General features: G+C 43.4%; 1 protein-coding gene across 2 annotated transcripts in view; it reads right to left on the bottom strand.

Annotated features, from left to right (window-relative positions):
• LOC119229216 (MAM domain-containing glycosylphosphatidylinositol anchor protein 1) overlaps positions 1-25,418 on the bottom strand; it is a 121,550-nt gene that overhangs the window by 95,504 nt on the left and 628 nt on the right. For both annotated transcript variants that reach the window (XM_037489424.2, XM_037489433.2), the window contains exon 2: positions 24,144-24,233. In XM_037489424.2, coding sequence (XP_037345321.2) covers positions 24,144-24,210 — 67 coding nt within the window. In that variant the 5' untranslated portion in view covers positions 24,211-24,233. The remainder of the gene's footprint in view (positions 1-24,143; positions 24,234-25,418) is intronic.

The following is a 25,418-nucleotide window of genomic DNA, read 5'->3' as shown; positions in this document are numbered from 1 at the left end:
AATAAATAGAAAAGTGAAACACAAAATGTTTGCGTACAGTGTGTGTGTGTGTGTGTGTGTGTGTGTGTGTGTGTGTGTGTGTGTGTGTGTGTGTGACACCCAGTACCATCACCTATGATGGATTATCAGCTATAGGGCTGCCCTGGATGAGCCCTTAGATGAAATTGGAGCAGGAAGCTGCAAGCTGCACATTAAAACCTGACAGGGACAGCTGGCCAAGGATAACCTTCATGTGGCTGTTTGACTTGAAAGGGAAAGATGGGTCAATAAATGAAAAAGTGGTCTCTCAAGGTTAATCAGAAGAAACTTTTTTTTCATATGGAAATGTTATGTTTGTTGGTTGAAAAAAGAACTGTGCGAGTGAATTAGCAACACGTAACGCATTCCTCTTTGTTCCGGACGACTTGTCCTGTCTGGACAGGAGAGCTAATCTCAGCGTGAGACTTCTTTTCAACTCACATTTGAAGTTTGGCTTTTGGTTTAAAAGCAATCCCCATAATTGAGAATAATAAGTTCTTTGAATCTAGCCATAAAAATGAAATATTTCCAGTTATAGAAACGATTGTGCAGGAGAGAAAAAGAACCTGAAACAATAAAGACCCGAGCTGAAAGTCTCACCCCCTTGAAAGGTACCCATGTCAGTGTGGCTGTCTCTTGTTGGCATGTTAGATCTCCTTATATGTGACGAGGCCTCCGTCCTCTATGACATATTTGATGTAATATATATAAGCCAAACTGCAATCTCACACAGGCAGAAAAAAAAACGAGGGCGGATACGGATCCCAATGGATTATCTTTCAACTGAGGATGCATCAGATACCGACTTTACCAACAAGAATGAACCGGAGCCTCGCAATCCATTGCAACTTTGCAAGAGCGAGGCATCATCTGCATACGGTGCTAGTAGTCACAATATGCAGCCAGTTAAAAACACAGGGTAAAATAGTATTTCTACCTCTCCCCCCTGTTTGTTAGCATGCCCTCTGTCCGTTATAGATTAAAAGAACCAGAGCACAACATTTGCAGCAACGTATTTTGATATAGTATGGATGTGCTGAAGGGTCCATGCATTATGAGACACAATATTTTGGTTTCCAAACCACACAAAACACATAATGTCTGAATGAGGGGCAGTGACTCATCAACAATGTGTTATTCAACAGCAGATTAAATATTAACTTGCAGCTGAGAACAGTAAAACTCAAAACCCTTGTGGAGGGCGGATGGTCGGACAACGACAGCTTGACAAAGGGAGAAAGTGAGAACGAGAGAGGCAGAAAAATGCATCCACAGTTGAGCAGAAATGTCAAGAGTCGAACAGCATCTGCAGAATGGAACTCAGGGACCGCCACCTAACGTCCTGTCCTGTGGCTAAAGGCCACTTTTATTAGCTTAGCACTATCAAGAAGGATTTAAAACGGGAATCCTGACGTCATTTTCCTAATGACTCTTCAAAGACAAAGTGCGGAGCTGAATCACAGGCGGAGTGCCACTCCGGATCCTTAAAGAGGGAAGTAATGGATTTCAGAAATAGAGTGAGTTTAAGTCTGCGGTTTAAAAAATGTGAGAAACGATGCATCTAAATCTGCATTCAAGTCGGCTTGAGTGGCTCCAACATTTAAAGTGATAGTTGTGTTTGTGTGTTTCAGTTCAAATTCAGAAATAAACAAACAAACACAAATACGTGAACATTAACCTTCCTTTCAATTCACTTTTTGCACACACACAAAGCGTCAGGCCTTTGAGCTCTCTGTGTTGTCATCCCGGCACCTCTGAAGTTTCACTCCAGGCTTCAGAAAGAGAAAAATGAGGGGAAAAAACAAGACAACAGAGTCTTTTGAAGTCTCCTCTCCCCTGTTATGTCATATAACTTTGACAAGAGTAGAGAAGGAGCATTGATGAGAGCAAGAGGAGATGGCTCCTAATTGGCTGCATGAAGAAAGGGAGGACATGGCCAAGGAGGCTTCCAAATAAAACTTGATGGTGTGAGTGACAGCATGCAAGTCTGTGTGTGTGTGTGTGGGGGGGGGAGGGGGTGTACGTGTGTGTGTGTATCTATGGTGTCTTCTAACTCCTGTAACACCTGTAGCCCCTTTTTTTTTTAAACTGCCAACTCACGAAAGGCTCTCACAGCAGGCTTTTGTTATTTCACACTTTTTCTTTGCTGCGAGTCCGACCTGCCGTTTGACCAACAGTAATCTTGAGAGAGATGACGTTTCAAGGAAGAGCTAAAAAGTCCATAAGGAGGGAGCTATCGTAGATTATTCGTCTGTGATGTACCATTCACTTTCATTTAAGCTCTCCACAAATTCAAACATAATAAGCTTAATAAACGTTTTGTCCAAACAGCATGTGCACAAGTAATGCAGCGGTAATGACGGACAGATTTCGGAGTGGGGACTTTTATGGTCTCAGTTATTATACACGTTGCTCCGAGTCATCCTAGCGTTCAGCAACATCTTGCTCAACGGCACTGTAGTGAAAATAAAACAGCAACAAAGCTCCTCTTCTGCTTCTGTCATGTACCGTGTGCACAGCAAGCAATGCAGCGGTTTGAATATTCGGGAGTACTCTGTTCCATCAGAACAACTTCAGCACAATATTGCTCAAGCTGAGAAATATATGCCACAATCAAAAGACAAACAACGCAGTGTGCGCGCACGCACATACATGCACACACACACACACACACACACACACACACACACAACTTGTTGGGAAAATCCCCAGATCACTTTTGAGTATCACAAAAAACATTTCAACACAACCATTAGAAGCCGTGAAGAGTGGAAGAGGGGGAGGAAATAGAGAGAAAAGGAGGAAAAGTGGAAAAAAGTACATCAAGTAAGTCAAGAATAAAAAAAATGAAACAGAGCAACAAGATGAAGTGAAGAAGGAAAAACTGTTTAAAAAAAGAAAGAGAGAGGGAGCAAGAAAAAGTAGAGAAGGCAATGACAAAGACACGAGGAGAGTGGAGAACGCGAAAGTAGAGAGCGAGTGAAATGCCACCGTGCCTGTCACATATCTCTACAATATTAATTACATTGTGCCACGCTTCTGAATAATGAAAGAGCCCTATTTAACCACACTGAATTATTTAGCAGTTACTTGGCCCATAGTGTTTAGAACAAGATCGATAAGCACCGAGTACAGGTAATGAAATTCCAAAAGGAACCGCGAGGAGGAAAAGTTGACTTCACTTGCACCAAGTCAGAGCCCATCGAGAGGTGAGCGTGTGTTGGAAAGTTATTTTGTGTTTATTTACTGCATTACATTGACTTAAGAATAGATTCCCTTGAGAAGCCTTTATGTGTGGGTATTATGTGGGTTAGCTATCACCCTCACTCACACCTGATCTTTTTATGCATATACTTCAGAGCTCCAAGGTGAAGCCTTTTGTCTGTGCAATTCTATTAGACGCAGCCGCTTAGGCCTTTTATGCTTTCAAAGTTCTGTATCAGATGACGGTTAGAAAATATGACACCCATCTCAGGGAAAGTTCATTTCTCAGCTGGATATATCAACCTTTATTCATCCTGATTGCTGCCCTCGGAGAAAGGACGTTTTTCTACTACACAAGCACAACCAATTTCAAGGTATGATGTCATCTTACCAGTGTGAACCTTGTGACATTTATCACACTCATTAGTGCATACTTAACATATTCTACAGATACAAGATATATTTAGATTCAGATACTGTAAATGCAAGCATAAATAGGAAGGCAGGCACAAAATGTCCTCAGTGGAGGAGATTAAACATTTAGATGGGCCAATCCATGTGAACAAACTCAGCTCTCCTGGGAAAATGTTGAGGCAATAATGTCCTTTCTAATGTCCTCCCGGTTAACATATTTATCTGTTCACATTTTGCACCGCTGTGTGTGTCTCTTAGTTTATATATAGCCTTGTGTGCCCACACATATGGTGTCTATGCAATATCTTGAAGGTGTGTGTGTGTGTGTGTGTGTGTGTGTGTGTGTGTGTGTGTGTGTGTGTTTGTGTGTGTGTGTGTGTGTGCATATGCATTGGAAGGGGCTTAGGCTCTGCGTGGCAACCCTCTTCACAATTAATCAGCCCTGCCATCCTGCCCTCCCTGGGAAATGAATGTAAGAAAAAAAGTTAAAAGACTTAACTCATAAATAAATCACAGAGTAAATAATAGGTGTTTGAGTTGCCTGCTACAGTAGACAAGACTGTGTGTAAGCCAATGGTGGGGGGAGAAGATTTACTCTCAAATGTTGCGCCATGCTGAATGAGGCAAGAGTGCAAAACCCAATGAATATGTATTACTGGTGTAGTTAGTATATAACAGGGGCAAAAAAACAAGATTGAGGAAAGAATGGGGCAGATGGAGCAGATGTGGGTTGGAAGGAGGAGGGGTAGGATGCTCGAAGAGAAGGAATGTCAGAGGAAAAGAAGGGAGAGAGAGGGAGCAAGAAGTACATGAGCAGAATGTGCAGAAGGAGAGAAGGTTGGATTGTACAGACAAAAAGGTGTGGTAGAGATGAGAAAGGGGATTGATTAAGACAGAGAGACTGCCGGGTGAAAATAACGAAAACGAGGTGTTGAACTGAAGGTTGGCAAGGCAGCAAGAAACGTTGTCACCGCTTTACTTTTTGAACACAATTACTCACAACGCATGCCTAATTAACACGCCATGAAATTATTAAATATTAAAATCCAGAGAGAGAGAGAGAGAGAGAGAGAAGATCACATGCACACACGATCCACCAGCTGAAGCGTAGATCTTCCAGCCTGCCATGAATCCCTATGGGCGATGAGCCGTAGCCTATAGAGTCATTACACCTCCACATCCTCTCACTCGCTCCCTTCTCCCGTTGTCTCTTTCTTGCTGGCACATAACCAGCTGATCTCCTAGCTCGGCTTCTCTCCCAACTCACCGCTACGACGCAGCCATCGCTGAGGTTTTTTTCATACTCTTATATCGAAATCCAATTGTCTTTTCCGTAGAAAAATAAATGCCGTATTTTGGAGTCCTCCTATTACAATAAAACAGATCCAAGGGTATTCTTTCTTACATTTCAGACCGACGTTAAGCAACAACCAGGAAGAGAAGAGGGAAAGATTTGCTCTGACAATAGCCTCAAAAGACTAATATGCAAGCTGTAAAACACTTACTCGTGTAAGCTGTTGTGTTACTTCATGTTGGTTTCCCCACTTAAAGTTTAAGCTGTTTTCTGTGAGAGTTGTCGAAGGCCATTTAAAAAAAAATGGAAATCACTGTTGGCACAAGTTGATGAAAGTGCTTAAACCAAAGAGTTCAAAATTGAATACAAGTCAAGAAAATCTCTTGACATCCGCTAAACCTTTTCGCCACATCTGTTTCACTCTGGATTATATTTGAGTCATACCACCAACACTCCAGTAACACATCTTGCATTGCCATGGTAATTTACAAGACTTGAATGACTAGACATTGAGAAGAGCAATAGCACTCTCATGCCTGTCTTTAAAAGATATCAATGCCAGAACATTTCTCATTTCTGTGTGTAAAAAAACACACTGTTTCCCTCTATTCCCTACCTTGATGTTGACCTGTGCTTCATTTTTCAAGTTCCTTTAAAGTCATTGTAGAGCCCAGCGTTGCACAATAAAACACAGTTGTTGTCCCTCTAGGATTCACAAGACAAACCAAACAAGCAAAAAAGGGGGATTCCTGATGAAAGTGATCCCTCTCAAAGCCCCACTTACTCTGCCATGAAATGGAAAGTTGCTTCCTAGTTGTATAAATGATTTATGCAGCTCTATATAAGTGATGATGATTTTGCATAATATTTTCGGACCCACGGTGAACCCTTGCTTATCCAATCATCAGTGCCCAGCATGCAAAGTTCCGTGAATGAAGTTACCAACAAGCCGTGCAGCTGCAACCATAGCGTGGTGCAGAAAACGGGTTAAATCCATCATTTGTCAGAGTTGTATGCACAAAACAGGCAACTGAGTCAGCAGCCGCGAGGCCGCGCGGCATCGTCTCGTGTCGCGTGCGTGCAGACATATTAGCCTGCACCGCGTCAATCAGCAACGTCGCCAGCTGTGGTTCTGCCTTCTATACTAAGTTTGGGTACTGAAAGCCCAGCGTGTTGTTAGCGAGTGTCCTGTGGGGACGGAGGGAGAGAGAGAGAGATAGAGAGAGAGAGAGAGAGAGAGAGAGAGAGAGAGAGAGAGAGAGACTGTGGGTCTGTGAATTACTATGAAAAGTTTAGTAACGATTCAGTTACATATGTGTGCAAGCGTTTGAATAAACGCTCCGACTCCTCCCAAGACCCTAATGGAGACCGAGGTTCCTTTGTCTTGACACCTGGTGATTAAATTAAAGGGAGTTAGCTCGTATATAAGCAACAACGCTGGATCAGGCTCAATCCGGGCGGGCGGATTAGTAAGGTTGACCCACCGAGCTCCTTTTGTTCCTCTTCTCAAATATTCTTGATAGCAGTGATGAATTAATGTTGGAAATGATTACGGTCTGTAAAAGGTTACACAGTTCACTATTGACATCCCTAATAACCAGGGTAGCTTTCATGTGTACGCCTCGCAGTAATCTGTTCAGATTCAGTAATCCCCAGTGAGGATGTACTTCAATCGGTTCGACCTGTCGATGCCTTTAGCAACTCGGGAAGCATTAAGACAGGTGGAGGGCTGGTGATCCCCCCCCTCCCGTCCCCCCCACCAAAAAAAAATGATGATAATGATGAAACTGCTGAGTCGGCCGCTACCGTCTGCGTTATTGAACATTTCGCTCATCGCTAGACTCGGTGGACCACGACTCTACTGATTCACTCTCGCCTCGTTATTGGCAGGCAACCTTTTTCAAATCTAAATGTTTACTACCAACACCGCCAAACACAGAAGGGCAGTCAACGTCTAAAAAAAAAGATACTTCCCGGAGGAGTTGCTGGACACTAACAACACAGCTAAAAGAGAGCAAATATTGGACGTGCAATGGCGCATGTGTAAATACGCAACCGTTTGCCTGCATAATAACTTAAAAGTAGATTTTTTTCTGCTGCCAACAAGTGGTCAAGATAAATTGTTTTAGGTTTATGGTTGATTTGTAGCAATGAAAATATGTGTGAATGAGTTCATGCTGTATGTGTGCTTGTGTGTATAATAGGTTTGGTTGTGCTCCTTTTGGCTGAGTGTATAAGCAGAACACACGGATGAATAATGAGGCCATTACAACCACAGCAGAGTATCGCCTGCTCACATTCAATAATGTGTGTAGGTGCGTGTGTGTGTGCCTGTGTGCACAGTATCAGTGTGTGTTTTAAGTGTGTTAGTTGGTCAATACGGGTGATGGCCCCTTGCTCTGTATTTTATTTCTATTAAACAAGCCTGCTGGAGCATCATGGAATAATTCAATATTCAGTTTATGAAATGAGTCCTGCGCCGAATTGGTGTGTGTGTTTGTGTACGTGCGTGCTTGTGTGTGTGTGTGTGTGTGTGTAATATTCAACCATGCATTTGTGAAAGCGTTCCTTCATTCTAAGAGCCCCATTCTACAAATGAACTCACTGATACACGCCTCACTCTCGGCTTTACGTTACCTCTCCGGGAAACTATTTGCTACTTTGTCCCATACTTGAAAATGTCTGCTCGTTGTGTCCCGGTAAAGTTGTTTTAAAGCATGTCTGACCTACAGCATGGCGATCAAAGTGAGGTATGGAAATGGTCATACTTCTGGCACGTATAATGTTTCACGGTGTACCGGTACTAGAAAGGTACCGAGGTAGCCTTACGTTGAAACGTAGTACGGTTTTCAATATTTTTAGTATCGGTACTTCATTAAAAAAAATGTAAAAACCCGTCCGTGTCCGGCTGCCTGCACGCATTGACTGGGTGGGCGGGGCTACCAGCTCTCACATGCAACAGGCAGCCGTCACTCACAGCGAGTCATCTCAGGGGAGCTGTTGTCCGGCTTGTTGAATGAAAAGATGCCAGAAGTGAGATCATGAAGTACTTCGGGTACAAAGTATTTATTATTTTACGCATTTTTTAGGTCTCAAAAAGAGGAAATGTCTGGGTAGAAGAGGGCGTCTGCTTTGTCTTGTGTTGCACTTGCTGATGTTTGACTGTTAGGAAAGTTGTTGTCAAGCCAACACAGCTACAGGGCTGCCATCTCTCACGGTTCCCCTGTGTGACTCACGCTTTTGCAGGTTTTCACACGCACTCACGCCACACATCCAATGTCTTACGCTAAAAACAACGATCCGCGCTGGTCCATCTTCAACCTCGCCGACGGTAAGTGACGCATCTGTGACGTACTTGGTTAAAACGCACTTCTGTCCTTCAGAGTCAAAGATAACCCTTTGTGGTCTCTAGTTATTGAAGGCTAGAGGCTTATAGTGTCACCAACTCTTTAGAGTTTTTAGATTTCTTCCAAATGCCACACAAATAATACGCATGTCTCTTTCAGTCCTTGTGAAAGGAAAAAATAGAAACAGATCAGAATAAAACGCATTACAGCTTTAGCAAAGCGGCATCTTCTGGGTCTGAAAACTGAAGGCAATGCGGACGTGATTTAAACTATCCATCAGGGGCGGCTTCTCGAACTGTGTGTATTGTAGAGTTGATAGTTTGTTTATACTGCTTCCCATTAATCTACGTAGTAATTGTCCCATTTGGAGCAAGATGGACAATAAAGCAGTTTATGCCAATAGTTGAGGCAACCTTGTGTTTAATAAGTCACTACACGTCACAGTCTGGTAGTTGTCCATGTTTCCGTGTGGCACATTCTACCCTTTCACAGTGTGTTTTTATATCAGAAACGTTCATTGCAACCTTTTTGGTCGCCAAAGGTTCTCTAAAGTTTGCTTAAAATTAACCCCAACCTCAAAATTTCGCAAAAAGAAGAAAAAAAATCTGTCTTTCAACCCTTTAAGGTCAAGCTGTTTTAGTACACTTTTAATCAAAAGTACAGGCTGAATATTTGTATTGTTTCTTTTAGTAAATACTTAAAAGCTTTTTTCAAGCACGATACAAAAAAAACTCGTGCAACGTTGCTGTTGTCTGAAAAACGCTTTAATTGTGAGGTCATGTAAATGAAGGTAAAATGAAGAGGTTTTACTGTGAGAATCCAAAGACGAAAAGAATAAAAAAATATAATGACTGCAATAATAAAAAAAAGAGTTATAATTGCCTCAATTTGCTGACAGTTTTTCATTAGAAAAGGAAACGTTAGATGTGATAAAGATGTGTCAAGGGGAAAATCAGTCTTTTCTTGAAGTGTGCTCGGTTATCCAGGAAGACAACTAATCTCTCCCTGACCTTGTCACCTCCTGCAGCTTGTGATAATGGCTGCTCTGTGATCAGTTCCCCTGTGTAAAGGTATCTTTGCACATCCCCTGTGGTTGGCTTTACATCTATCACAGTTCAGCTCTGAGCAGTGTGAGAAGACAGTGGAAAAAAAAAGAAGAAAAAAAAGATAGTCAAAGACAATCCAGTGTGACTGACGGCTGAAGTTACAATGGAGCGCTACTTGACTTTTCTTTGTGTCTTCAGTTTTACCAGCACTCATATTCTGTTCTTTATTCATGTAAAATGCATAGAAGTCTGTTCCCATTTCCAGCTAAGCTCATACCAACGATCATATTGATCACCCAGCATTTGTGATGAGGCGACAGGTTGGGAAAATGTATTTACCCCCCTGAGAGGAGAGGGGGAAACAAACTGTACTATGAGTAGCATTAATCAGCACTAAATGCAATGGCAGAAAGTTGCACTAATTACTCAGCTGGAATACATATATATACGGTACAAAACAACAGGAGGCGGTGAGCACGTTACATTTTTAATATGGATATGATTTATTAATGAGAGTTCAAATATTAACCAGTGATGGAAGTGATGGATTATTGATTATAACTCTAATTACAGGAGGCAGAAAGAGGAAGATGAGAGGGAATGAAGGAAGGCAGAAAAGAGAGAGAAAAATAAGTGGCTTTGTTCATCTTTCCGATGTCCAAACACTGACACTTACACACACACACAAACACCAAGGAACGTGATAAAAGAGTGTCAGAGATGTGTCAACACTTGAAACGCAGCGACAGACAGACACGAGCCTGTGACTCCTCCATGAAAAGGAGCTTAATACTGGTCCCTTGGAGAGATTTGGACTTCGAATCATGGCTTTTGTTTAGCTGCGGTGAGTTAAGATTAAAGTATTTCAGGATACTTCAGCAGGGTGAACTGAACAAGCTAGAATTAAGGTGAGAGGAAGGAGGAATAAATAGATTAATTGGATACATCCCCCTCCCCTTTACACACCCTAAAATCATTCTCTTTATTAGCTTTAATAAAAGACTATATTAAAAGCACTTGTCAAGCTCAAGGTTAACAGCTTAAAACTAAAAGTGAACCCGGGGTTTGCTAACAAACATCTGAACGGGTCGGATCGGCTCTAAAACTGAGCCAAAGTACATTCATCAACACTCTGGCGGGGAGCCGAGACCGTTGCGAAGCGCATTTATATTGCATCAACAATTTTCAATTCAATTTGGCACCAATAAAAACATATTTTCTTGGGCATAGATTCAAAGCATTCACTGCCAAACAAAAGTAGCAATTAGAGGATTGGGGATCTTAAAAGGAAGATGAAAGTGCATGAAATCCCCCAGTTACCAATTACAGCATCCGTATCTCCAATGGGTGAGTTATTCTCAGTCCGGTCAGGCTTTTCAAAAACCTATTACACCGAGCGGGGAAATTGTGATGTTTTTATGTAAACCCGTTGACATAATGTCTTAAATCGCCGTTTGAACGTTATATTAAAGGAATACTTACCCCACAAAATGACCATTTGTATATCAACTACTCACTTGATGATCTTTTCTTTTTTTTCTAATTGTCGTCCACAGTGACCGAACGATCCCAAATATCTCGACTCACAAACAAAGCTCGTGCACTGCACGCTCACTCACCTGTCTGCTAAAACCGCACTACAAGAGCAAAAAGTTTCACAATAACACAGGAGTGCTACCCGTCTGCGCGTTGTATTTATATGGTAACATGACTTTTCTAGCAAGCAAGGATGAATTTGTTTGGGGAGTCCTGAGGAGTCAACTGGATAAATGAGAGTTGGATTATACTCTATTAGTTTGGGAGAATTTGTAAATTGATGTAGCCCTCATTTGATTCATTTGATATTTTTTGTCAAAAATTCCACACCTGATGGGAAATTCACATACAAATGTTGTCTTTGTATTCCTGCGATGTTCGAGTAGAGTATTTATTTGTTTGTTTGCATATCATTAAGTTTTCTTTTTTTTTAATAATACACCAGTAGAGAGTGATTTAGTGCCTGTGATGTGGCAGAAAGCTTTTAGGAGGGCATTTGGACAACATCTACAGCGAGCACGTGGAAGTTACAAATGATTTCAATTCAATTAATAGTAAAAAAAAGTCAAAATCATAATATATTTGTTATAACTGCAGAGGAAAAATAGAAAATCTAAGTGCACCACAATGTGCTCCATCAGATAAAACAACAACCATCTCTTCCTATGTGCTAATAATACATTTAAAATGTACATTTACACTCTTACGATATCATTTCCTTTATTTTGTCTATTATCTCACACATTAACTGCTGTAGGGCCATCTTTGGATGGATAGTTTGAGTCAGCGTTTTACTAATTTTGGTTCATAGGATCACGAACGAACTCTTTCCAAGTAGGAAAGTACACTGGAAATCAAACAGGTAAGGACGGTGTTCTCACATCGCTTGGTCTGCAAAGGCCTCACTTTTCAAAAAGCATATTTTATCCTTCCCCAATATCCAGATGAGAGACGAGACCCTGATACACCATCTGAGTCACCTTCAAGTTAGCTAGTGCTCAAAGGTTGGCGGCGGGAATGGGTGGTGTGGCAAGTCCTGTTTTTTCTTTTCTTTTTCTTCTTTTGTTATTTTAGTGCAAGGGGAGTAAAAATGATTGTAGAAAATATTATACAGATCTAGGAAAACATCTGGATATGGAACCAATGGGATTTGAACATACGCTCTATTTTGACTTTGATGAAGACACAGTTACAGACGCACAACGGCTGTAAATCAATCAGTGTGCTGCAGGCTCCTGTTTTTCTCCTCTTGGTATTTTGCCGTCATCAAACTGAGATGCACCTGATTCAGCTCTTTACTGCAGGAATATGTGCAGATAAGCTTGTTTCATCCGCAGGTTTAAGTAGCATTTATAATTTTGAGTTTTAATTTGTTACTGTTAATAATGATCCAGATTATTAATTCATATGCACGAGCCTGGGCTACACTATCTAGAAGGCACACAGACATAAAAACACAGATCAGTGTCAGAATCATGGATATAAACGGTACACTGTTTAATGTGTAAGTCCGTCTGGTCAAGGACTGCTTTTTCAAGTAAAAGGTAACAGAAATATACTCACCGGCCACTTTATTAGGTACACCTGTCCAACTGCTCGTTAACACTTCATTTCTAAGCAGCCAATCACATGGCGGCAACTCAGTGCATTTAGGCATGTAGACATTGTCAAGACAATCTCCTGCAGTTCAAACCGAGCATCAGTATGGGGAAGAAAGGTGATTTGAGTGACTTTGAACGTGGCATGATTGTTGGTGCCAGAAGGGCTGGTCTGAGTATTTCAGAAACTGTTAATCTACTGGGATTTTCACGCACAACCATCTCTAGGGTTTACAGAGAATGGTCCGAAAAAGAAAAAACATCCAGTGAGCGGCAGTTCTGTGGGCGGAAATGCCTTGTTGATGCCAGAGGTCAGAGGAGAATGGCCAGACTGGTTCGAGCTGATAGAAGGGCAACAGTGACTCAAATAACCACCCGTTACAACCAAGGTGGGCATAAGAGCATCTCTGAACGCACAGTACGTCGAACTTTGAGGCAGATGGGCTACAGCAGCAGAAGACCACACCGGGTGCCACTCCTTTCAGCTAAGAACAGGAAACTGAGGCTACAATTTGCACAAGCTCATCGAAATTGGACAATAGAAGATTGGAAAAACGTTGCCTGGTCTGAGTCTCGATTTCTGCTGCGACATTCGGATGGTAGGGTCAGAATTTGGCGTCTACAACATGAAAGCATGGATCCATCCTGCCTTGTATCAACGGTTCAGGCTGGTGGTGGTGGTGTCATGGTGTGGGGAATATTTTCTTGGCACTCTTTGGGCCCCTTGGTACCAATTGAGCATCGTTGCAACGCCACAGCCTACCTGAGTATTGTTCCTGACCATGTCCATCCCTTTATGACCACAATGTACCCAACTTCTGATGGCTACTTTCAGCAGGATAAAGCGCCATGTCATAAAGCTGGAATCATCTCAGACTGGTTTCTTGAACATGACAATGAGTTCGCTGTACTCAAATGGCCTCCACAATCACCAGATCTCAATCCAATAGAGCATCTTTGGGATGAGGTGGAACGGGAGATTCGCATCATGGATGTGCAGCCGACAAATCTGCGGCAATTGTGTGATGCCATCATGTCAATATGGACCAAACTCCCTGAGGAATGCTTCCAGCACCTTGTTGAATCTATGCCACGAAGAAATGAGGCAGTTCTGAAGGCAAAAGGGGGTCCAACCCGTTACTAGCATGGGGTACCTAATAAAGTGGCCGGTGAGTGATTTGGGCCTGTATAATAAGCATCTTTAAAATCCCAGAGCATATGTTTTTTATGCTTCATGTTTCATGTTAGTTATATACTGCGCTATTCTGTCGCACTGTTAACACAGTTTCACACACCGTAGAGACGATGTAAACAAAGGTATATTCCTCTGACGCTTTGCGCACCGAGCCGCTCCCGCCTTTGTCTTTGCAAATCTATACTACATTCCCTTCATCCACCCTCATCCCCTCCCTCCATTCCCTCCTTCCTTCCTCTGCGGCCCACTTCTGCATACAGGGAATGGCAGCAGCGGCTTCAATAATTCACTTCCCCTCAGAACAGGTTGTGTTTGCATTGCAGGGTGCTGCAGGCGAGAATAGAGAAGGCCAGGAAGACATATTAAAAACAGGGACGAATGAATAAATGGAGTCGAAATGGAGGAAGACTTTGAATAGACGTAAAAGACGAAACACAACGGAGGAGAACGCCCACTGTGAGTAATCAGGATGTGGAAAAACTGGAATAGAGAAAGAACCCCCGAGAGAAATTGTTTTAGAGGGACGAGTTGTCACTTTCTGTGGTCCGCGTGTCCGTGCCCTGAAAGGTGTGAGAGAGTGAGATGATGAAAACGAGAGCAGGAGCACCAGAAACGGGAAAGGGGAGAAATGGGGGGTGGTGAGGCTGTGATGAAAGCCCAACCAGCGCCGATCACTGACACATTTTCCCCCTGCTTCTCGTCAATACCTCACAACTACACACCGAGTGTGCTTCCCATTCGCCAAGCGCTTTCAGACCCACGGTGGTGAGTTCACGTGCGTTGGAAGCACTTTGTTTGATGTTTTAACCTGAGAAGACCATGCCATTCAGAATCAGATGCTGATGGAATTATTTGTTTCAGGGAAAAAATACAATTAGCTTAGTTTGGTTTTATTATTGCTGTTGTGTTTATCATTTTATGAATTTATATCAGTGGCTTATCTATGAAAATAATAACATTCAGTTAATTAGTTAATTGAACGAAAATGAATCAACCAATTTTGTAGCGATAAATATTTTCTTTGACTTCAGTCACCCCAATTAATTCATTTGTTTAAACCATGGATGGGTCGTATTTTTTATTGTTATTAATGTCAGACATTTCATGGAATAAAGTGATACTTTAATATAGTTTCATCCCCCGTGGGCATGCGAGCTGAAATGTCATTTTCAAAGGTTTGTTTCTCATGAAATCGTTCCTGTTTGATGGTAAATTGAGGGAAAGACTGTGAGTCCAACAAACTCATCTGAAGTTACAGGAATGGAAACTATTTTCACTTTGAAATATTTGATTGAAGTCTCTTGTACCTGGCCGAAATCCATTCAAGGATAGGTCGCGCCCTCATTCCCACTTACTCCCTACCTCTCTCACACACTTACTCATCTGTCGGTGTCTTTTCTCATTTTCTGAGCCCCATGTTGGTCCAGCTCTCAATCTATAGGTAAGCCTTCCGTCTTTTATCTTTCAGACCGTTCCCTTTTCAATGTCACTCTGGCTGTGTCTCTCTATTAATATGAGCCTTACGCTCTGCCAGGTGTTCTTTTACTCTTCTTTAACAAGATCCAGATCCAAGTCTAATTCGTATGCTTCACCTGGATGGTGTTGTGCCTCACGTGGATTGGTGTTGTGGTTGATAAATCAATGACTACATGATTAAAAGATATATTGTTTGTACATCACGGCTAAGATCTGATGGAAAAGGACTCATCTTATGTTATATGGGGCTGTTGTTGATCAATTATCTTCCATCTCTTCTCGGTGAGTTTCAAACCCCCCCACCCCACCCCCCCCCCGTCCTGCGTGCTTGGAGGGCCCCTGGCGCCGGGGGGGCTTTTGGGACGGCATGTAAGGAGAGGTCGAGCTCAGTTCATCGGTGTGCTGCTGGCACCACAAACTCCTCGGGACACTTTTTTGTGACTTTGTGGCTCTTGTTGCAAGAATAAAAGGCGGTAAAATCTTTTGGGTTTTTACCATCTTGTTTCTACATTCTCCTCAGGACTCAAACATGAACTCAGACAGCAACCGAGAATTTTCCCCACAAAGATCAGCTGACAAGTCAGAATATTGCAGCATGTATCTCTGGATTCAATAAAAATGTGTAATTTACCTGATACATGTTCTTGCTTAATAGCACTTCCTCCTCAATTGAAATGTGTGAAATGATGTCCTATGTGTGCCATTGAGCCACAGGCATCTTAGTGATGGAGTTTTTAAATATATATTCTCATACGTGTACCAGGAAATATTGGCAACTCATGTGTTTTTTTTTTGCTGTCCTCAGTGACCTTGTTTCTACAATGTTGCTGCAGAAAAAAAATCCTTTTCAAAGTTTCACATCTTGTCTCCATCTCATGAGCTTTTGATGAGAAAATACTTCTATTAACAACAGTAGTGATTATAACCAGGGTTACAGCACTTGTGCCCAAGGGAGTTGAAAGAAAGATTGCAGCTGTGATATGCTGGTAAATTCACAATTATGATTACAAACTACAGCACCGGACCAACTGCATGAGGCTCCAATCACAGACTTCATGTGACACTTTAGAGAACTTCACAGTATTCCAACATTGTTGGAATCGCGACACACAGTTGTTCAGGATCAAAACCGAAGCCACAGAACCAGAGACATTGTATTTGTTATTCCATGCATAACCTACAACCTACATTTCAATGCAACAATCGGTTTGTTATAACAGAAGTGGCTAATGTAGCCTCACGCAAAGATGAGGAAGGGCTACGGAGGCTTTATAACTACAGAGCATGTAAAACCCACTGAACTCATTACTGATTTTCATTTTTAAACAACGTGTTGTCTGCAGCACCAACCAAGTGACACAGCTCCTCCTGTCAAACTGTCTAATTCCAGTCAGTGTTAAGATGTCCCTTCTCGCATTTAATTGAATTCACAATGCAAACAATTGTTACTTTTCAGTCTTCAGTGTTTGTGTCACCCAAGCCCCCCCCCCCCAAATAAAACCACCTTTCCTCACGGAGCACCTTTCCCTCTGGCCTCATTTCCTGCGGTGGCTGCTGCACGCGGCTCGCTGGATGCTCCCAAGTGTCAGCCCTCCACCCGGCATCCCAGAGCACGTCTCCAGCCTTCAACGGCGCTGTGCGCTATGTCCTATATACGCAGTAAGTGGAGAGGTGGGTGGATGCTTGCCACTGAACAGGGGGATGGCAGCGGGAAGATGACAGGGCTTTTGGAGGAGAGAGGTGCCGGGTGTAAAGAAAGGGAACTTATAGGGAGGAGAGGGAGGGGGGGGGGGGGGGCAAGGGAGGAGGGAAAGTGTAAGGAATGTATCTGTTGGAAGGGCTTGGATGAAGGGGAGAGAATTAGGATGGAATGAGGATGTACATATAGGGTGTATTTCATCCCATTTTGACATGTCACGGGTAGCTGTATGGATGGCCAGGAAGGAAAAGAGGAGTCAGAGAAAGAAGAGAAGAAGGGACGAGGGGAAGATGACAGGAACATCTTTCTAGACATGTAGAGGTTTAGCAGAGGGGTAAATTCAAAATGAGGCAGGAGGAGGAGAGACATCAGAATGTGTTGCTGATGGCAGGTCAACGGCTACACTGACAACATGACTTCAACTTATCCGACCGATCACACCCCATAGACTGACCCGGCTGACGTGCATGGAGAAAGACACAGCAGCCAGCTAAACTTTCCAAACATTTGGAGTGCCAGAACATTTTTTTGTACTGAAACCGTCACAAGCAGCGGCGGAGGAGGAGGAGGAGGAGGGAGGGGAGGGTGAAGTTTGTTTCTGAGGGAAAGCGAGTTTAAGAGTGAGAACTAAAGCTTGAAAGAGAAAGGGCGAGATCTCTTAGCAGCACGCATCGCTGAATTATTGAGGCTCAGACGTGTGTAGGAGCAGCAGATAGATTTCCAGTGTTGATCCCTTCCTGCTGTCAGAAAGTTTAGTTGAACACGACCAACTCCAGCGATTGTGGTTGTTATGATGTTGTTTCGTGGGGTTTCAGAGCGCCGCTCTGGGAGAGGCGCAGCACATGTGGGCGGAGCAGCCTGTGAAAGTGCGTTTCGAGCAGTGGGCGCCGCTTCCTGTCCTGGTCCTCTTTGAGTCGGAGCACATCTGTGTGATAAGGTTTCCCAGGCAGTCAGCGGCGCATATGAGCATCTTTTTTTCTATGTCGTGACAGATCCAAATATGTCTTTGCGGAGGTGTGACGGGAGGCGAGAATGGCATCCCGTTGGCATAGCATTGTGCACGCTGTGAAACCCCGCTATTTGCATAGGGTGAACAATAATATTGTTGGAATGAATTCCTATTAATCTTCATTCTAACCAGGTTAAAAATGATGACGGTTTTAAGAAAACATGTTTGCCAGACATATGAATGCCGATCAAATGTTTTGTATATTTTCACTTTTTATATAATTATAGAGGTTGGTTGTATTACCTATAAAATGTATATGTATATGTAATAGGGAGTGTTTTCTGTTCACGTCATTAAAAAGACTAAACACACCTTGTTTGGATTTGTGGTCCCATATGCAAAAAGTGTGTGAAGTCATCAATGCACATACACTGACAAACTTGATTTTTTTGTGTTTAAAAGGCAATTTAACTATTTTTATCCATTAACTATTAAAAAACACCTTCAGAAACCAGCATGTAGGTCTATCGAAGGAATCTTTTAAGTCACCACGAGACCTGTGAAACACCCCTGTGGAAGTAACAAAAAAGAACATTTGGAAGACAGCAAAAACTGAATTGTATTTACCATTACACTAACAAAAACTCCATCCGATTATTTTAAAAATGAACTAATCACATTTGAAAATCCAACACAAATTATGTTGAAAACAAACTATCACAAATTTCAGAATTTTAAGATTCAACTATGCCAAAATATTCAAATAAAAAGTGTGTTTAAAAAGAACTATTTCAAAGACAGGAATAAGTGCTGACAAAGGACAGGAGGCTGGAGAAGGCAGTAAAGAAGAGAGAGAGTGACAGTGTGAGAAGAGTGCAGGAGGCAGGCGGTCTGATGTAAGCCATGTTCTCACCCTGTTCAAAACCGTCCTGTCGTCTTTATGAATAAATTAGATGCCAAATGTTCCCTCCCTCCCAGGTCCATGCAAGCAAACGCACACACCGAACCAAACACACACACACACACACACACACACACACAGTGCACCTCATCCGTTTACTCTCAAGAAGCTGGGACACTTTTCCTAAAGCCAACTACAGCAACAAACAATAATGAATTATCCTGGATTTATACATTTGTACAAAGACACACATGTTCCTGTATCAAATTATGGCCTTGTGGTTTTCTGCATCTGCTATCCAGTCGTGTTGCAGTTTACACCCATGCCTGTCAAAAATGTGTCATCGTCCTTGAATCCCGGCGGACGTCTAGGACAGATTTAAAGAAATTCCTCCTGAGTGTTCCTTGGATATCACGTTCATGAGACGCACGAGGAAACCCGAAAACATGATGCCTCTGGCCACATCTGGCGCCCGAGCAGAGCCATGAAGAGCAAATTCTTACTGACAGTTTTTCCCACTCATAGAACACCCACGCCGTCCTGTTAACGCTCTGGACCACTCTCCTCCAAAGAAAGTGTGTGCGTGTAGGCCTGTGTGTGTAACGGCTGTGTGTGTGTGTGTGTGTGTGTGCAGCGGGAGGGAGGGGTGTGGGTGAGAGTGAGCTAATGACGAGAGTGAGGTATGAGTTCAGAGTAAGGTAAATGCAGTGAGAGATGTTTGCGGACGCGCGTGCCTGGATGTGCACGTGAGCAATGTGGATGTGACCTGCGTGAACAAGAACATAATCATCCGAGAGAGGAGTACGAAGAAAGGAAAAAAAATAAATGAAAATGAGCAGATAGAGAGGAGAGTTACGCCATGATCTGCGAGCAAAGGAATGATAATAGTTCTGCCGACACTTCAGTACGGAAGAAGGCTGCCGCAGCCTGCAGTGATTCTCAACATTTCCTCCTCGACAACCTGTGATTTCTTCTCATAATATGAAAAAAAGACGAAATATCTTCAGGGAGTAAAGAGAGTAATAAAAAAAATAAAGAATCAGTCAGTCTGTATTTATTCATACAATGCAAAGTATATTGAATTCCAGCCATTAGTTTATCAGTGAGCTCTACACCTTTCTGTCTTTGAGCTGAAAAAAGTAATCTTATGTATAATGTCTGTTGAGAAGAGCCCCCCCCCGCACACAATATCTATATTGTCTATTGTCTATCTATAATATATTCAAAAATGCAGGTAGACAGCTGGCACTTTACGTTATCCTGTTCGTGCACAAACATGATGCCAAAATACTTGCCTGACTGTTTAATCAAGGACTATCTCACTTTAGTCAGGGACCCCAGTGTCCCAGACTGCCCACTCCCACCTGCTGCTTAGTGCCGGACCGGAGGCTCAGAGAAGCAGGGGGGTGGGGGTGGGGGGGGGGTAAATCAGACCTTGGGAGATGTTGTCTTAGCACTCTTACCCTTCAGCCCCAAGTAGCAAGGCTTGTGTACACCACACTCAACATATCACTCTGGCTATGGGCCTATGGCTCTGCTGCTGACCTGTAGGTTAATAGAAATGTTGACAGGCAATAATATCCAGTCACCCATACAAAAAAAATCAGAGGACAGCGAGGTAGTGTGAAAAGATGAGAGGAGGGAATGAAAGAAACCAGGGCAAAGAAAAAGGCAACGACTAAGCTGAGTAAGCATACGACGAGGCTACATAGTGTATTGTGTACGTGATGTTCTCAAGCCATGACCTTTTTTTTCATTTTAAGGGAGCAAGGGCTACTTTGCTGCCCAATAGACCAAGTCAGGGGGAGGAAAAAATGGGAACAAGACGAGATAATTGTGCGCTAAATTTTTTTACAGGAGGTATAAGGTCAGAGGAACTGACGGGGATGAGCGGAGACGGACAGAAAGGGAGCGTTCGACAAAGAGAGGGAGCAGGCAGACGCAACTCCTCACTTCTAATAGGTGAAGATGTTTGCAGAATCTCATGTGAGCTACAAGCAAGAAAAACGCTTTAAACAGCAATCAAGATTGCAACGCAAATCAGGCTTCCCTTAAAGGACAAGCCATTGGATTTTTCCGTTCGGAGAAAGAAAATGTTAGAACGCCACTAAATGAATCCCCGGGACTTTAACCACACCAAACCCAGCAGAAAAGGTCATCCAACAATCGCTGACATTACGGTTCACATTCATGTAGAGACGGTACAATCTGATAGGCAAAAAGAGACGTTTGTGTGTGTGTGTGTGTGTGTGTGTGTGTGTGTGTGTGTGTGTGTGTGTGTGCACCTTAAAGTGCAATGAACAGACATAAAGCAAAGAGGTAAAGAGTGGGAAGAGGAGAGTAGGTGTCAGATGGTGGGAGGTTAGAGATTATCACCATTTCCAACTTAATGCTTCAGTCTCTTTCTATCACCGTCTCCCCTCTCCTCCTCCATTGCCTCAGAGCCACCAATAAATTATGGATGCTTATTAGAAAAGGGCAATATTCAGCATTCAAAATAAAGTCAGCAGCAAGACATAAAAGAGAGAGACGCAAACAAATGTGCTGATGTGGGGAGAGGAAGAGCCAAAGTCACAGGGGAGCCAGTCGCCAGGCCAGTTAAAAACCTCCAACGGTCTCTTTCTAGGTCATCGGCTGCCACGGCGACGTACAGCAGCAGGCAAAGCGCCACATCGCAAGTACGCTCAAATGTGTTCCAGCCCTTCATTCTTCTTTCGGCAAAATCTTCAAAGTAAGTTTTCCACGTTAAACTTTTTTTACACTCTGCCTCTCTTGTTGTGTTTTCTTTCTTGGCCAGTGGCAAGTCCTTAGCTCTGCGTGCTCCAATCTAAAAGCAGCGCCAAGCAAAAACATTGATTCATGTTCCTTAAATTTCCTGTAAACAAGCACATAACGAAGCATCACATTGCAGGCTAATGCAGTTTGAATTTCCATCGCCAAGCACGAGCTACTGGTTTTGTACGACTTGGTCCAGCAATCAATAATTCGATGTCTCTGTGAACTTCGCTGAGTGTGATATGATGCACCACCACAAAGAGGGGGCAACACTTTCCTGGTTACACTCGGTTTGAATTCATGTTCTAACTGTGGAGTATTTCACATGAGAGAGTGTGTTCAAATGCTTCTGAACCTCCCCTAATCCTTGAAAGAAAAATCCTTGAGAGTCGTCGCAGGTGGATTACACATCATGGCCCTAATGCCGGACATTACACTGCATCCAGATTAAATTAAATTAGAAAATTGATGTACATATGCGCATGGATGTTTGTCATCAGACAGTGGAAATGCATGTAGGAAGCTTATCCCAAATGAAAAGTGTAGGAAAAGAGGAGAGGATGCCGGTAAAACGTGTTTACTATCTTGATAAATGTGCTTCATGTCAAAGGTGCACGTGGGTCTGCAGCTTTACCTGCGACAACAACAACAACAACAAAGTATCCTGTCTCGTTGTTGCACTTGTCCGTCCGTATCCTGTTTGAGGGACAGGTGTTACAGCCTTCATGACAGCCTATCAAAATCCACAGAAGCACAATTGATACTACGCTGCTGCAAGAGAAACAGTGACTGATCCGCAAGTCCCTGCTGAGCCAGCAAACTGTTGCAGTGGGAAGAAAAGCGTGGCTGCTGCACGAGCCCGTCCCACTCACACGTGCATGTGCGCGCGCACGCACGCACACACACACACACACACAGGCTTGTGGGTTCACATTCGCACTCGCGAGCACTGACACCTGCACGCCACAGACTCTCAGGCGCGAGCTGACAAAAAAAAAACGCACACATCCAAACACACCCCAGAGAAGGCTACAGTAAATGAAGCTCACAGCCTTCCAAAGCGCTGACATCAATCAGGCACGCTTACACCGCGCGGCTCCCGACGGACGCGTCGCATCTGTCTGCTGGAGCAAGTGCTAAACAATTCCAGAGTGAGGGGGAACCATTTTACGCAGATCTGCATACACAGCGAGCCCGCGTGCCAAACCTGTTGGCTCTCTTCCCCCCTGATATTTTCTACTTTGCGTAAATTGTGAAGCTATTTGTTGGTCTTTTTAATGGTGATGTGTTTACCTACACGTACATGAAACAGTTGTAGCGCACAAGCCCCCCCCCCTGGGAGTGCGGGACTGCTAGTCAGAAACCACATATCGTTGCAGCCTCAGCCATTGACCTCTCTGCCTCGACCCACTGCTTATACACAAGTTCTTCATGAAAATCGGTTTATTACCCTGTAGAGAAGCCCAAACTGTTCCATAGTTATTGTGATAAAAATAAACGAGGACGAGAATGCACCAGGGCAAACTGGAGATGTGGGCCTTCTGCAGGACAGCGAAACTAGATCATAAAAGTTCAACAACAAGAAAATCATTCCTAGCAGAAAAAGGAACTATGAAACTATATATTTTTAAGCAACGATGTATGTTGAAAATATTTTTGAAAGGACCGTGAAGATTTATGGTTAAAAACCTGGAACAGCTGAAACGAACGATGAGCTTTATGTGATGCCACATTATCTTTCACCGTAAATCCTCAGTATTGTGTATGGCATTGGTTTAATGCCTGGTTAAGGCATACACAGGCAGACAGGTTAGTGAGGACTTTGACATGACCCTACATGCTCCAGCAAATGTCAGTCAGTCAGCATTTCTCGGTGTGACAGCAGGCTGCGGGATTACTTACGACAACAGCTCTCCGTGCTACTAAACAGACCTTGTTTTCAATGGTTGCCGCATGCCTTCAAACATCAAAATCAATATTAAAGCTGACAGATCAGTTTGTGTGCTTGTCTTGCCCCCCCCCCCCCCCCCCCCCCCCCGAAGGGACAGGAGGATGCATTTCTGGCCCGAAGAAACTTGCGCCTCTGTGGTACAGCGAGACGGCCCTAAGAGGCAACAAATCTCCGCTTCATCCTCAAAAGCACAGCGTGACTGCCCTGTTTAACCTGACAAAAGGAGCCCGTTGTGCATGTGTGTGAGAGGGCAGTGCACGTGGGAGGAGTAAAACAGTGGCCAACTATAGCCATTCAGCAATAACCATAAATCTAGATCGTTACAAGTTTGATGGTACTTTGCGAGATTAAGCACAAATCTGTGAGTCTAATGGGGAGTTTTTGCAATGAAGATAGTACCACTCTAAAAATGGAATTACATTAGATTTGCGCTGTGTGGATTTCCCTACCACTACATTGCCCCCTCCTGTGCTGTGACTTCTAAGAAGCAGTGTCTCCCTTTCAACTTCATTCGTCGGTCTCCCTGAAGCCATTCTAGTGGTCCTTTAAACGCGGGTTATTACACTGCCTCTTATTAACGCACGGACAATATGGGGCCAGGAGAGGCCCTTAATTAAGGTTGCAAGCTAATAATTGGACAAATTAACATCGCCAGTGCATTGGAGCTCAGTCAGCCTGCACTAATAAAGTATTCATCGATGTGGTAATAGGAATACATTTGTAAACATCAAGGTCCTTACCGTAAACTCCTTGGCCCCCGGTGAGAGGATATACACTAGAAAATAACAAAATCCAGAAAAGCTCCATTTTCAGCTCAGTTCCGTCATAACCTGAGAAAGAGGGGGACACAGAGAGAGAGACACTTTACCATTTGGTAACAGCGTGTTTGTTACGCTGGTGCCAATGAAGCACATTGAATTAAGAGGTGAAAAGAGGCAAACATTGAAACAGGGAAACAACCGACAGATGTGACAAACAAGGAGGCGACAGCTGAGTGATTGTTGTCAAAAAGGAGGAACAGGTACTTTCAATTGTTTTCTCATGTTCAACTGTGTCTCCTTCAACCCCTTAAGCCGTGAAAATAATATCAAAGAGCAATTTGGCTCCCGGCAGCACAGCCTACATCGCCTCGTTCGACTTAAAGGACGAGTAATTCAATCATGAACTGTGGATTACACAAAGTTTACAAGCAGTGCTCCGAGTGCCAGAGAATTGGAGATTGACAGGATTGTTAAACGTTACTAAACATCCTCCTCACTGAATAATGGGGGGTGGGGGGGGCGTCACATGACAGGAGGAGACTGTAGGGATCCATTCATGGGGGATTAGCTACAACAAGTGGGGTCGTTATTGTCAGACCTCCCCAAAACACCCCATCACCATCACTATCACACACCCGCACGCACACACACACACACACACACACACACCGTATTTTGCTTCAGATCGATAGGCTGTAATAATCAGCAGCAAAAAGCAACACGTTTTGTATTATTATCCCTGTATTTGAGGTGTCGGTGATTCCGATGATACCAAAGAACCTGTTGGAAAAGCTGAAGCCGCAGGATGAACCGCTTGGGGGGCTCACGGACCCTCTTGGGCGACTCCTAGGACGGAACCCGAGGGCTCCCTCGGACGCCTGGCCCTCGTGTCTAATGACTTATCCGGCTGCACTGGAAGGTTGAAGGAAAGTTTCATTTAAGATGCGCTCAATGAGACTCATTCGAGTGGATCGTTATTCCGCCGGCGTTAATATAAATGATGCAAATGTGAGGGAGGAGAGCGTGGAGAGAGACAGAGGATCAGAATGTCACCAGTGAGGGATGATGAGTGCTACCAGAGGCACAGCTTTGATATCCGCGTAGAACCATGTTAAATAAAATAACCTACCGCCACGTTCGAGAGGTTCACAAATCGTAAACATGGACGCGCGGAACTGACGCGAAGTCAATAAATAAAACGTGTAACCCGTGAGGAGAGAGAAAAAAGAATCTGGTGGTCCCCGCGCGGGCTGG

Source organism: Pungitius pungitius, chromosome 4 (genome assembly GCF_949316345.1).
Source record: "Pungitius pungitius chromosome 4, fPunPun2.1, whole genome shotgun sequence".
Lineage (NCBI taxonomy): Eukaryota > Metazoa > Chordata > Actinopteri > Perciformes > Gasterosteidae > Pungitius > Pungitius pungitius.
The sequence above is the reverse complement of the archived record's forward strand: the minus strand, read 5'-3'. Positions and strand labels throughout refer to the sequence as shown.